The sequence below is a fragment of the Hypomesus transpacificus genome, chromosome 1 (assembly GCF_021917145.1).
Source record: "Hypomesus transpacificus isolate Combined female chromosome 1, fHypTra1, whole genome shotgun sequence".
Lineage (NCBI taxonomy): Eukaryota > Metazoa > Chordata > Actinopteri > Osmeriformes > Osmeridae > Hypomesus > Hypomesus transpacificus.
The window spans coordinates 2,314,369-2,327,464 of NC_061060.1; the positions used below are offsets into that span (position 1 = coordinate 2,314,369).

Sequence of the window (13,096 nt, forward strand, 5' to 3'; positions counted from 1 at the left end):
TTAAACACCCCTGTGCTGAATGTTACTTTGGATAAAAGTGTCTGCTATTTATATTTAAGTCAAAATCAACACTTTGAATTTGCTGTGTACGATTGATAACGATCCATTTAAATTGTCTTCAGCTTTAGGGTTGAATGAAATGCAACGGTAACTTTCAAATAGGTGAAACAACCGTTATTCAACCTCACATGGGAAAACGATACACTTGGTCTAGTCCTCCAGAATATGCTGCCATGACAAATTCTGTACCACCAATGCCTACCTGCCCCCTAGCATCCCTACACAACAGAGGCCCACAGTCATCTCCAGCAGCAGCCGTCCTGTTTCAGTGTTAGAACAACTGACTCTGAAAACAAGAAATCCTCACAAGTGCCACAAGGCCTCTTTGTTGCCAGGCCCTCTAGGTTGTCTGTGGCAGTCAAACTGCTCATTACTCGTTAAAAGCTGTAATTGTCTGTGCAGCTTCTTGTCAGCAAAACCACCTGGTCGCCCTGCATCCTGATCCTTTGTGATTGGAGGAGATCCTGGCCAGTGATCTAGATCTCGGGATCAGGGGCCCCATGAAGAGATTGCAATTCGGCCCCCCTCCCCTCCCCATTTTGGTTTAGTCCGTTCTGTCATTCAACAATTGTTCATTCCAAGCTTTGTGAGGGCCCTCCCCCCATTGGGGACCTAGGTAGTCTGTCCCCCCCCCCCCCCCCCCCCCCCCCACTTTGTCACCCCTGTCAGCGCCTGCGGTGACATCACAGCTCCTCCTCGTCCTCGCTGACCATGTCCAGGTCCTTGTCCTTCCTACGGGGGCTCTCCGAGACAAACTCCCACTGCTGCGCCTCCAGGTCCCGCAGCTCCCCCTGCAGGCGCTCCAGGTGTACTGCACGCCGGCTCCGCAGCAGCCGGCCTGGGAACGGGTTCATGTCCACGAAGGCGATGTTGGTCAGCTTCCTGGCGAGAGAGGAGACTACAGTTGGTCCTTGGAACAGATCGAGACAAACCCAATCTAATTCAGTTTGTGAAGCTCTTTTTATAGGCAATGTAAGAGAGGGCTTTACACAGGTGGCTATAGATCAGCACCTATAACCAATCTAGACCCCCAAGAGATGACGAGGATATAGTCCCCCAAAAACTCTGAGACAACAAAAGTTGAAGAAAGCAGACTTAGTGAGGGATCCACTCCTTCAGGGACAGCTGTTACACTGCATGCAGATACTGACTGAGCTCATACAGTATGAAACACAAAGCCATCAATACTGCAGTAGAACCATGCACCTCTGATCCTTGGTCTTTGGCAGTATTTTCTAAATGCACTCTTTGGATGAAAGCATCTGCAAAATTAATTTAAAAAAAAAAGTCAACGTCAAACCAGATCTGATCTATTCTTTTTCGCCCAGTCAGGAATATCAAGGGGGAGCTGTTGGGAGTGATTTTGTCCTTGGTGAACCCCAGTTGGATGTACAGACTTTATTCTCCCCTATGTGTCAGCACACAGCACACAGCCCTGCCCAAGCTGCCACTCTCTGAATAATATATACATATCTCTGCAGTAAAAATAACTCCTGTGTCTCGTCCGCCAGCCGCACGCAGAGTATATAGGGCAGGAGACAAAGGACTCGCTAACCTCAGAGGCACACAAACAGAACAGCTCGACCAAGGAATGAAAAACAGAAGAACTCCGTCCACCGGCACCACGGAAACGGAGTCATGTGACTCAGGTTTGCTTGGGCCCTTTGACCCCACCCTGTGTCACCTTCCGTCTGAGATGGTCTTGGTGAAGAAACGCAGGTACTGGTAGATCTCCACGTTGTCGTGGATCTTCAAGATGTCCTCTTCTTTGTACTTGAAGAGGGCCAGCGCATAACGAAACATCACCTTGGGAGAAACACAGGCCATATAAGTCAAGTTTGTCTCTGAATACCTCAACATGGGACGCTTCCTCCACAGGGCCCGCTCTCCTGTGAGTGATCCAGGGGGATTCTAGGTATTGTAGTGTCCCAGACGTTTACATTAAGTCATTAAGCAGACGCTTTTATCCAGATTTACAGTAAGTACAGGGACATTTCCCCAGAGGCAAGTAGGGTGAAGTGCCTTGCCCAAGGCAACAACGTCATTTGACACGGCGGGGAATCGATCCGGCAACCTTCTGATTTCTAGCTCGAATCCCTAACCGCTCAGCCATCCGACCCCCGTACCTTGGACGTACCTTGGTGCCCTCGAAGAGGAAGGCGTCCCACACCTTCAGCAGGATGTCGCTGGGCAGGCTCTCTACGAAGGCCACCAGGAACCAGTTGAAGGTGATGAGGGACACGTCCACGCTATGCTCCTCACAGTGCAGCATCAACCTCGGCATCTTCTCTGCCATGAAGTCTTTCAGCACGCGCTGGTCTGCCTGGGGAAGACAAGCGCCGGAACATCTCAATGTTACCTTTTGTTTTTGCAAACACAACCCGAGTATCCCAAACTGGAGCACTGTGTTTCATTGATTCGACAAAAGCACCGGAACTTCTCTAGACCCCCAAGAGATGACGAGGAAAAAGTCCCCCAAAGACAACAAAAGTTGAAGAAAGCAGACTTAGTGAGGGATCCGCTCCTTCAGGGACAGCTGTTACACTGCATGCAGATACTGACTGAGCTCATACAGTATGAAACACAAAGCCATCAATACTGCAGTAGAACCATGCACCTCTGATCCTTGGTCTTTGGCAGTATTTTCTAAATGCACTCTTTGGATGAAAGCATCTGCTAAATTAATAATAATAAAAAGTCAACGTCAAACCAGATCTGATCTATTCTTTTTCGCCCAGTCAGGAATATCAAGGGGGAGTTGTTGGGAGTGATTTTGTCCTCGGTGAACCCCAGTTGGATGTACAGACTCACACAGGAGCACTGAGTGTCATTGATTCGCCAAAAGCACTGGAACTTCTCAGTTGAACGCAATATAATTAAACAAACGCCCAGTGGTTTACAACTTACAACTGACACTTTTTATGATACTTCTTGAATTGATAAAAGCACAGTTCGTCAGAGTAAGGGGCCAGTCACCTGAGATGCTAGCAGGTTTTTGGTATAGTAGTCCTGAGGCATGATGACCTCCACCACCGCCACCAAGCACCAGAACGCCTCCTCCTCGCTCTGCAGCACCAGCAGGGCGATGGCTGCCAGTCTGGGGGGGGGGGGGGGGGGGAGAGGGGGTGGAAGAGGAGAATCATCCTTGAAGTTTAGATAATTGATGTCACCCTAGCAGATCCCAACAAATAAACTCATTGGCCTGTCTGAACATACCATTACTGATATTTGACCATTGTTCACTAGATGGCACTGTCTCACCACTGGGAACCATGACAACCCTCAGGTGAAAAGCAGTTTCTTCCTTCTAGTCGACTAAGCAGCTAACAGTACCTGAGATCTCGTACCTGTTCAGCCCTTGGCAGTAGCCAATCCCAGGGTTCTGCCAGGAGAAGGCCAATAGGATGCGTTCCAGCTGTTGCAGGGCAGGGCTAGAGGGGGAACTGAATTTCTGATTGGTGGTGAGTGTTCGGTGGAGGTCCAATTGGATCTGTCTGGAGGCTGGATGGGGAGACGTGTGACTCTTCTGGCACAGCTGCAATGTGAAGAGTTGGATCTTGTTAAGAAAATCTGCTCTAGAGACGGGGTCAGATGGCAGTTAGGGAATCGGGCTACCAGTCAGAAGGTTTCCGGTTCGGTTCCTGGCCGTGACAAATGACGATGTGTCCTTGGGCAAGGTACTTCACCCTACTTGCCTCAGGGGAATGTCCCTGTACTGACTGTAAGTCGCTCTGGATAAGAGCACCTGCTTAATATCTAAATCTTTTTCATTCCAAAGAGATAGGCTATCTGACTTGATCAAATATCCTTAACCCTGACCTGTTGGTAGCGGTCGGGGAGGCGCTCTCTCGTGGAGCGCGTGCGACTCCTCACCAACCAGCTCCAGACCTTCTGCCGATACTCCTGTGGGACGCCGGCCCGGAGCAGGGTCTTCAGCTCCGGGGAGGGGGAGAGCTCGTGGCAGGGGCGTCCGCCCAGGAGCTGAGCCCAGCGGCTGAGCAGCGGATGGTCTCCGGCCTCCTGGTGCAGCAGGTTGTGGGAGCGGATCTCCAGAGACTGGATCTTGGCCAGCAGCTGCATGTCCTCCACCTCGTAGTCGGGGATGATCTTGAAGCCGTATTCGTCGTGCTCTCTGAGGGGGGGGGGGGGGGGGGGGGATCATTTGAATGTACACAGGTGGAGGGGGATTTGAACCTGAGACCTGAGAAGGTTTTTACTTTGTGGACCTGCTGTTTTACAATTCTGGATTCTAACCCTAACCCTGAATACCTAAATTCTGTTAAAACTATGCACTTCTGATCCTTGATTTTCTGCTCAGCTGTCTACGTGGACTATTTGTACGTCGCTTTGTATAAAAGCATCTGCTGAATGAATGAAATCATTTATCATCAGACTCAGATGACTTTTGTCATGTTAGGGACCCAGGTGTGAGTGTACCTGACTGGGACGAGGTTCAGATTGTTCTCCAGGTCTCCTTGGAGAGACTCGCTGATGAGCTGCCTGACTGCCTGGCGCTGGGCCGGTTCTAGAGCCTTGTTCTCCAAGAGTTTCCTCAGAACCGCCAGGTACCGACTCTCCTTCCCACAGTGGCTGGCCTCCAGGGAGGCACACTGAAACACAGAAAGGGAGGGAGGGAGGCTGGGTTGGGCCTGTCGTAACCTAAAGTGCTTTTTAACAGGCCGATGGGCACCAGAAGCAGCGCTTAGCACTGGTGATACCTGAGACGTGCTTACTTTGCACTGTGCTTGGTAAATACGGACTCACCTTCACCATCAAGCTTTTCTCCTGCTCTGAGCTGTTTCTCCATAGCTTGGTCAACTGGTGGATCTCTGAGTTTAGGAATTTGTTCTGAGTTTTGTAAGCTTCTATGTCATCCTGAGATGATGAGAAAAAGAAGGAAAAATAAACATAAATATTATCAGCCAAGGTTTAAAAACCAGAACCAACATGATTTTTTCTATAAACCTCAGTGGTTAAGCATTTGACTGCACTCAACCCCCCCGCCCTCCCTGTTGCCGTGGATAAAAACGTCTGGTAAATAATTACGTTTTTATCTTTTAGCTGTTGGCAAACACAGCCGACGGAGCAGGAGCTATGCTTGTTTCTCACCCTGAGGTTCTCCAGATCCTGCTGCTGGAGAGTGGCGGTCTGAAGCTGGTTGGTGGAAGTCTCGGCTGGTCTGGGGTCAGTCATATTGGACGCTAACTTTTCAGACAGCTTCATGATCACCTGGAAGGCCGTGTCACATATCTCTACTGTTATCACCTTCATCCTTATTCTTGCGGTAGTCATCATCGCCATCATCATCCTTATTATTGTAGCTGTTATTGTTTTTGTCATCATCATAAACAGGAGCCCCCCGTCCATAAAGTATATCTTATCATAGCATATGATATGGTAACATATGATATGGTAACATATCGTATCGTAACATATCGTGTCGTAACATATCGTAACATATCGTATCAGGAGTCCCCCCCCCTTCCTCACCTGCTGTTTGGCCTGGTTCTTGTCCATCATCAGCTTGATGTTGCCCTGCAGCTCTGCCACGTGAGCCTCCCTCTCAACCAGGCTCCTCCTCAGCCCGTCCACCTCGGTCCTCATCTCCTCCAGTCGGCAGCGAGTGTCGACGGCCTGCCGCTCGCGGTGCCTCAGCAGCTCAAGCCGCTCCTGCTCGCCGTCGGCCGCCAGGAACTCGGTGCACGTCCGCTTCTCCAGCTGTGCGGCCTCCAGGGCCTTGTGTAGGAGCCACACCAGCTCCTGGAGAGCAGGAGGAGGAGGAGGGGAGGAGGAAGAGGGGGTAGGATGGCAAATATGGATTTAGATTCAGAAAATTGATGAGGTGCTTGACTGTAGATCAAGAGGTCATAGGTTCAACTCTTGTCTGTCAGAGACGGATCTGATTTTCTCTTCCTGCCTGTCTGTCTGTCTGTCTGTCTGTCTGTCTGTCTGTCTGTCTGTCTATCTGTCTGTCTGTCTGTCTGTCTGTCTCTCTCCTTCCATTTCTCTCTTACACATTAAGGGGTGGTATTAAATATGGTGCCTGAGTAAAATGAGGGACTCGACAAAGTATCTGAAACAATCTCCACCTTCTGGGCTTTGACCTCCTCGGCCAGCATGTGTTTCTCCTGCTGGAGCTGGACCATCCTGTCTGGAGAGGACGTGTCTCTGCCGAAGGAGGGCATGGTGGCAGAGTTGCCCCACCTGTTCCTCATGGTCCGTGGAGATGGAGACGGCAGGGGGGACAAGGAGGGTCTGTGCTCCCCCGGAGAACGCCTTCCTGCAGGGTCAACCAGCAGAGGGCTGGCCGGGGGTGTAGGTGCTGTGGAAGGGAAGTGAGGTCATGGAGGAATGGCTTCTGGTGTGGGCAGCTTTGTAAACACCATGTGGCTTCTGTGATCATTTGATCATTCTAGTTATGAATTACATTACGTTGTAGTGACTTGATTTACAAAACCAAAATATACACAACACAAACAAAACTAATTTACTCAGAAATCAGGAATAAAAAATGCTGTCTTAATTTTTTTTTCAAAGATTTTGAAAAGGCCCCAAAAGTGGGCCGAATGCTGCCAGTCAGGCCTGGATGTGGGGTCTGTCTGAGACGTACTGAGTCTGTCCAGCGCTGAGGGAGACGGGGTCTGGGTGGCTTCCGCTGGGTTCCAAGTTGGGGTCTCAATGTGGAACACGCTCTGGCTGAGCTCCTGGGACGAGCGCTTGGAACGTAGACTGTGCACCGAGTTCCTTTCGAATCAAAACACATTCTATCAAAACGGAAAACACCCACAGGCAGATTACACAACTGTGTAAACTCCCAACTTCATAACCAGTTCATAATCAATACCTTTTAAAACAAACAAAAAATCCATTTTTTGGACATGGCTGGGATAACAGACACCATAATACATTTACGCACTTCCCCCAAGGGTGACCACAACTTTCTCGATGCCAAAAGTTTTCTGAAAAGTTTTCTGTCATCAAAACTCTCGTTTAAGTCAGGGCCAACCCGATGGAAACAACATGCTTCTTCCTTGTCCTAGTAGAAGCAGAGATAGGCTGGTTTGAAGCAGCGGTGACTGTATCTACGTACTGGATGTGTATGAGGGGATGTTTGATAGACATGCTACTCAGAGGGGTCTTCTGAGTCGGTGCTGGCCGGCTGGCTGCCCCCTCACCCACCAGACCCCAGGGCATCTTCACCACGGGCAGGAAGCTGTCTGTGGAACAGGAAGCAGACATGTTAGTGGGTCTCTGGGCCCTTGAGACTTGGATCACACATGGGATATTGGTGGGAGGCTTCCGGTGGAAGACAATGAGAGTGAAATCATGGGTTAGAGTGGCCTCTGAGCAGGTCATGATCTTGACTCTCTGGTCGGAAGACGTGTTGTGATTGAGTTCAGGCTAAGTTGAAGTCAATCACTTCATTTGACTTTTTACAGCTCTTAGCTTGTTAATGTTGAGGTAGTCATTTGGGGGAAAATCGTGAAAAATCATGAATCGATTAAATATCGATTAGTGACCCCAAGAATCGAATCGATACATGGGGTACCGAAAGATTGCCACCCCTAGTATCAACCCTTTTATGTTAGTTTATCTTGTGTCACTTTGAAAGTATTGTTCCTGCCTTAAAATAACTAGAGGGTGTCTGTTGATTGGACAGTCTAGAATAGACTGTGAGAAGTGCTCCGTGCTGTAATGTAATCGTGGTTATTTTAGTCCCTCTCTTACCACCTGCTTTGAAAATCAATATGGTGTCAAACATGCACTTCCTATCTGACTCACAACCACTTCCTGCAGCTGGCAGGCTAGCCCAAACATTCCTCCCCAGAATCGCAGACACACAAGGCATGCTGGGTTATATTTAATGAATACCTTTTTTTAATTTAAACAATAAGTGTTTTTTGTTTAAATAAAATTGATAATGTGACATGACAACGTACAGAAGCTTTGGTGGTCTAACCACATTACCCAGTAGTCATCTTATCAGACTTCAGGGGCTTTCATATCATATATCGTTGGATAATGGCCAAATGGAAGCTCAATCCTAAACTGTTTTGGTAACTTGTGGCAATTACATAAAAATTTGAATCAATCAATCTACAAAGTCCTCCCTTTCCCGACAGAGTTAATAAGTGTTTCCTGTTATCAAGTCTCCAGAGAAGACTACACAACCGTTGCTCAGCATAGCCACTCTGTAACTCTGCCAAAACAGATCTTTATCTGGCAACCGTACAGAGAAGAATAAAAGGCATCCGATTAGCTTCCTTTCCTGAACCCCACCCCAGCTATCTCCCACAAACACCAAGACCCATGAGTGATGACCTACAACCGCAAGGTTTCACAACTGAAGAGTTTCAGTTCAATAAAGGCCTTCTGAAATGGTGCACAGATGTGTCTACTGACATGAATATACAGTTTTACCAATGATGGGTATGATTATATATATATATGTATACGTATATGTATATTATGTATACTCCTGACCTGAGGTGACCAGGTGGCAATACCGTGGAGTACCCCATTAGAGTTACATGAACTACCATGTAACTACAATACACAGCAATAATTACAGTAATATAGATTTCAAAATAAATTGATATAAGGTTATACAAAGTACAGCCATCCAGTAAAGCTATCTTGTAAACATTGGGAGTACAGAAGGGTAAAAACATGGCATATTTCTCCTGTGATTAGAACTGGATCTGCTTCAACAGTCTCAGGGTAGAAGTTCTTCCAGACATCAGCTGACTGGGGGGTTACATAGCTGAAGTCAGTTTATCCTCTAGACCTTGAAATGTGTGAGACTTCTTTCTACTCGTTTGATCAGTTTAACTTTTATTGTTATTATTGTTGCTTAATCTACAATTTGAAATCCAGGGAGTAGTAGTGTAGACATTTTAATGGTGTATCTTGTATCTTTTTAAAGATTTGTTTTTCTTTATTCATTTTTTCTAGCTATGAATGAAAATGACCAAAGACTCAAAGCTCAGATACAGAGAGAAACCACTGACATGCAGTCTTTCACTCATCCCTGGGTCAGCATGAGTCTCTAGACTGCTTAGTTTCTCACCCCTGGCCTCTCCCTGTTTGCTTACAAACCTCACTGGGGATTTCCTCACTCGCTCAAGCAGCTCTTCCCAGCACACAGCTTTCCAGCCCACCCACTTCCTCCGTGCCATGTCACCCCCTGAACAGAGCGGTTTGGGGTGTTAACATCTTTGTTGTGGTTGAAGACGGTGTATTGGGCCACTTCAAATGACTGATAAGAATCTTAAGTGTGACCTAAAAAAACATGAGTGTTGTAATTATTCTTATTACAACTTCTTTCCGGCCCTCTCTGGTTGATGTGCGGTTGGGTTGCGTCAATGTTAGACGAGAGCATAATTTCGGCGTGTGTCTTTTCTCTTCAAACAACGGTACCACGACAACATTTCAGTGCCAGTTTTTTTTTCATGTTAGTTGCTTGCTTAACAGCACTGGGGCACGGTGTTTCATCAACATCTGACTGTAAAAGTGCAGCTGACCCTCTTAACACTGAGACAAAGTAAACAGATCTACTCAGAGCAAGGGAGGGATGGGGTCACGAGGTTATCTGTGCATAGTATACACTGCCTCTCTCTTACCCTCTCTGACTCTGTTTCTATTTCTCTCTGCCTTTCTTTCTCCTCTAACCCTCCCTCCCTCTCTCTCTGTCTGTGTCTCTCTCTGTCTGTCTGTGTCTCCCTCTGTCTGTCTGTGTCTCTCTCTTTCTGTCTTTCTGTCTGTCTGTCTGTCCTTCTCTCTCTCTCTCTCTCTCTCTCTCTCTCTCTCTCTCTCTCTCTCTCTCTCTCTCTCTCTCTCTCTCTCTCTCTGTCTCTCTGTCTGTCTCTCTGTCTGTCTGTCTGTCTGTCTGTCTGTCTGTCTGCGTCTCTCTCTCTCTCTCTCTCTCTCTGTCTGTCTCTCTGTCTGTCTGTCTGTCTGTCTGTCTGTCTGTCTGTCTGTCTGTCTGTCTGTCTGTCTGTCTCTCTCTCTCTCTCTCTCTCTCTCTCTCTCTCTCTCTCTCTCTCACTTTCTCTCTCTCTGTTTCTCTCTCTCTCTATCACTTGGGCTGTGTCTCACCTGAGCAGTGGTTGTCTGTGGCTGGTCCTGGTGCGTGGTTGGCTGTGCTGGGCCTGTTAGCTCGCTCCGTCAGTTGGTCTCGATGCTGCCATCTCTTAATTTGCAGCTGCTGCAGCCAGTACATCATCGCTTCCTGGTTGGCTGCCTGAAATCAGAACACACCCGACAAAGCGATAGAAAAGTAGAGCAGAATGGGGACTGAATTAGAATACAATAGAATATATGTTTTCTTTCGCTTCCTGGTTTTCTGCCCAAGACAAGTCCCAGTCAGAATAAAACATTAAAAAAGTAGAGTAGAATATGGAGTTGAGTCAAAGTTAAAGTAGAATAAATTGCAGGAAAGAGTTGAAGTCTTTCTGGTGATGTTTCTGATTGGCTGGATGATGGCATATAATGTTATCTGTGTAACATGCTGTCAACTCAGAAAACGTACTTCAGTATGCCTGCGTCATGTCCATTAATTGTATATAGCGGCGGGACAAGTTATCCCTTACTTCTCAGCGTGATACATTTTTTAAACGCGAGTCTCAGGATGAATGCATGAGACTTGAGAGCCCTCGAGCTTACTACCACGCAAAATTTGAAAAGTTGAAAAGACAACATGAAAATCTTCAGTGGGTGGCTCTAAGCACCACTAAGTAAAAATTCAAATTTGTCCATTTCGAGCATTTATTCATATTTTGTGTACGTCTTAACATATTGACAACCGTGATGGGCCATGGGCTCCTGTCAAGAGGGCATTAATCCTACCAGACAGCAGTCTTACCTTAAGGACGAAGGTGCGCTCAGGGGTCTGTATGTGGAAGGTTCCGGACTCTCCCTTGAGGGGGTATCCTAGCGTGGCGCTACGCAGCTCCACTCGGCCCAGCGGGGCCACATCCTGGGCCGTCCTATAGTAGAACAGCTGGCTCTTCTTCTCCTCGTAGGTGAACCAACGCAGCTTCCACGCCTTCAGAGGTCCTCCAAGCTTGTGAAGGTAGCCGCACAGCTGGGAGCTGGGGGGCTGCTTCTGGAGTTGGGGTTGTTCGGAGGTGACCTGGTGGTCGACGGGAGGGGGAGGTGGGATGGTCTGGAGGGAGTTGGGGGTCGTTGATTCGGCGGGAACCTCTCCGTGGGCGTTCTCTTTGGGGGAGGTAGCAGATCCTCTAACGGACACCCTTTCCTCCTGGTGATCCCTGACAGGAGAGTGATCCTCTCTTCCCTGGAGGTCTGCGGTGTCGGGAGCCGGTCGCTCTTCCGCCTGGTGGTCACCTCTGCTGGGAGCAAGCTCTGGTGGGACCTGGCTGCTCTGGTGCTCCAGCGTGGATTGGCCCATGGTGTTTGTGTGAGGAGTGTTCTCTTCAGAGCTCCCTGGTGTTGTGATATGATCAGCTCCATCCGCTGCGCTGAAGACTTCTGCTCTGGCAGGATACGAGGGAGACCAGGCAGAGCTGGGATTTCCTTCTGGGCCCTCTACCTCCATCTCTCTGCACAAGGAGACAATATAAGGGAGGTGGAGAGGGAGGGAGGGAGAATAAAAGCAGAAACAAAAGCAAACAATGATGTGATGAGGGTGACAGGATATCTGAGTCGGATGAACCATGCTGGTTTAACAATGAGACTTGTTTGGAGATTTGTTCAAATGCTTATAAGTATTTTCTTACTGTCACTGAAATGTATGTTGCCATACAGATATAACACAATGGTTTATGTTTTTAACGTTTTCCAACTATTGATGTTATGTCTCTTTCTTGGCTATTCTAGGTATAGCTCCGTTGTAGAGCATTTGACTCCAATGTGGCAGTTTGATAGCCCTCACTTTGGTTCAGTTTTTTTATTGTACTTTACTGTACTATTGTATTGTACTGTTCTCAATGTAAGCTATTGTGTTGGCCAATAAAGCCATTTCCAGCATTCAAACTTCAACATTAGAACCTGTTAGAATAACCGACGGATGGCAGTTTGCCCGTGACTATGTTGTAATCATTTACAAATGGGTTATAAATAACCCATCCCGTAACCTACGTCTAACTACTAGCTATCAACTTTACTCACAAAGCAAACTATATCTTTCTCTATTTGACCACGACTGAAATAGTTTAAAACAGAACAGCGGCTGTGCAGCAACCGTTCCTATAGACAACACCAATTTTAACAATATGTACACTCGCATTGCTTTGAGCGAAAGAATAAATAACGAAAACAACGATAATCGGATTATACCTCTCTTTAAATCGTTCGCTGACAGTGCGTGTTTCCACAACATTCTACGTTGCTTAAGCGATTTATTTTAGACAACCTTTCAAGGCCCCCAATTATTATAAACTGTCAGCGAGGAAATGAGGAAAGAAAGAAAGAAAATGAACAGGCGTGTGTTTTTGGGCGTGTCCCAAACATTCCTGACGGCGTGTAAGCACAAGTAGCATAGGACGTCCACTCAATCCAGCTAGCGTGACTTGGTTCAAGTTTGGTACTCCATTCAACCATTATTACCCACTAAACCACAGCCATATTACGAAACATTTGTATGAAATACCGTCTTGAAATGTGTTAAAGACAGTTAAAGAGATAAGGTCTCTGATTCTCATGTCTCAAACTATTTAAAGCACCCATTCACAACTGTCAGACTGTCGTCTTGGGTTTTGTGAAATTGCATCAACCTCGGCCGTAATCGTAATCCACCTTCATTTCTTGAGACTGTAAAGACTGCAGTTCCCCTCCGTTCCTTTAGAGGGAGACGTTCTACCGGGTTACTCTTTATTTCACAGCCTGGGTTGAAAGTTGAACATTTTCACAACACCACGTACACATGTGTGGATATGTCCTGCAGGTTTTTTACGCTAAATTTGAATTTTTAGTTAGCTAGACATTAACATTAATGGGTATTTCTTTAAGGTAAGCAGTTAAGTGTTCACAGATGCATATATATATATGTTCTCCTGAGTGACAAACCCAATTT

At 47.2% G+C, this 13,096-nt stretch overlaps 2 protein-coding genes across 5 annotated transcripts in view; one reads left to right on the forward strand and one right to left on the reverse strand.

Annotated features, from left to right (window-relative positions):
- Window positions 1–34: 34 nt before the first annotated feature.
- On the reverse strand, window positions 35–12,815 carry tbc1d2 (TBC1 domain family, member 2). Of its 3 annotated transcripts, none has more exons than XM_047025281.1 (16): window positions 12,537–12,815; window positions 10,925–11,624; window positions 10,159–10,303; window positions 7,151–7,277; window positions 6,671–6,804; window positions 6,150–6,382; window positions 5,551–5,820; window positions 5,170–5,289; window positions 4,825–4,935; window positions 4,498–4,670; window positions 3,880–4,192; window positions 3,408–3,595; window positions 3,037–3,157; window positions 2,198–2,383; window positions 1,745–1,866; window positions 35–942 (listed from the first exon to the last, which is right to left on the reverse strand). In XM_047025281.1, exons 2-16 carry the CDS (start codon window positions 11,618–11,620, stop codon window positions 744–746), a joined length of 3,138 nt encoding a protein of 1,045 aa, XP_046881237.1. In that variant the 5' UTR covers window positions 11,621–11,624; window positions 12,537–12,815; the 3' UTR covers window positions 35–743. The 3 variants fall into 3 exon arrangements, with proteins under 3 accessions (XP_046881237.1, XP_046881229.1, XP_046881246.1); XM_047025273.1 differs by lacking the exon at window positions 12,537–12,815 and adding an exon at window positions 12,361–12,503; XM_047025290.1 differs by lacking the exons at window positions 35–942; window positions 12,537–12,815 and adding an exon at window positions 12,361–12,503 and having other exon boundaries at window positions 1,778–1,866; window positions 2,187–2,383.
- A 94-nt stretch (window positions 12,816–12,909) lies between these two features.
- The window catches only part of elp1 (elongator acetyltransferase complex subunit 1), a 14,249-nt gene continuing 14,062 nt past the window's right edge, over window positions 12,910–13,096 (forward strand). For both annotated transcript variants that reach the window (XM_047025221.1, XM_047025230.1), the window contains exon 1: window positions 12,910–13,032. The gene's annotated coding sequence lies outside the window, so the exon portion shown is untranslated. The remainder of the gene's footprint in view (window positions 13,033–13,096) is intronic.

Bases quoted from the DNA above. Each gene is read 5' to 3' on its own strand.
- tbc1d2 (XM_047025281.1), bottom strand. From the start codon at position 11,620: ATGGAGGTAGAGGGCCCAGAAGGAAATCCCAGCTCTGCCTGGTCTCCC. The intron at 4,671-4,824 runs GTGAGTCCGTAT...TCTGTGTTTCAG, and splicing joins AGAAAAGCTTGATGGTGAAG to TGTGCCTCCCTGGAGGCCAG. The intron at 3,596-3,879 runs GTCAGGGTTAAG...TTCACATTGCAG, and splicing joins TCCCCGACCGCTACCAACAG to CTGTGCCAGAAGAGTCACAC.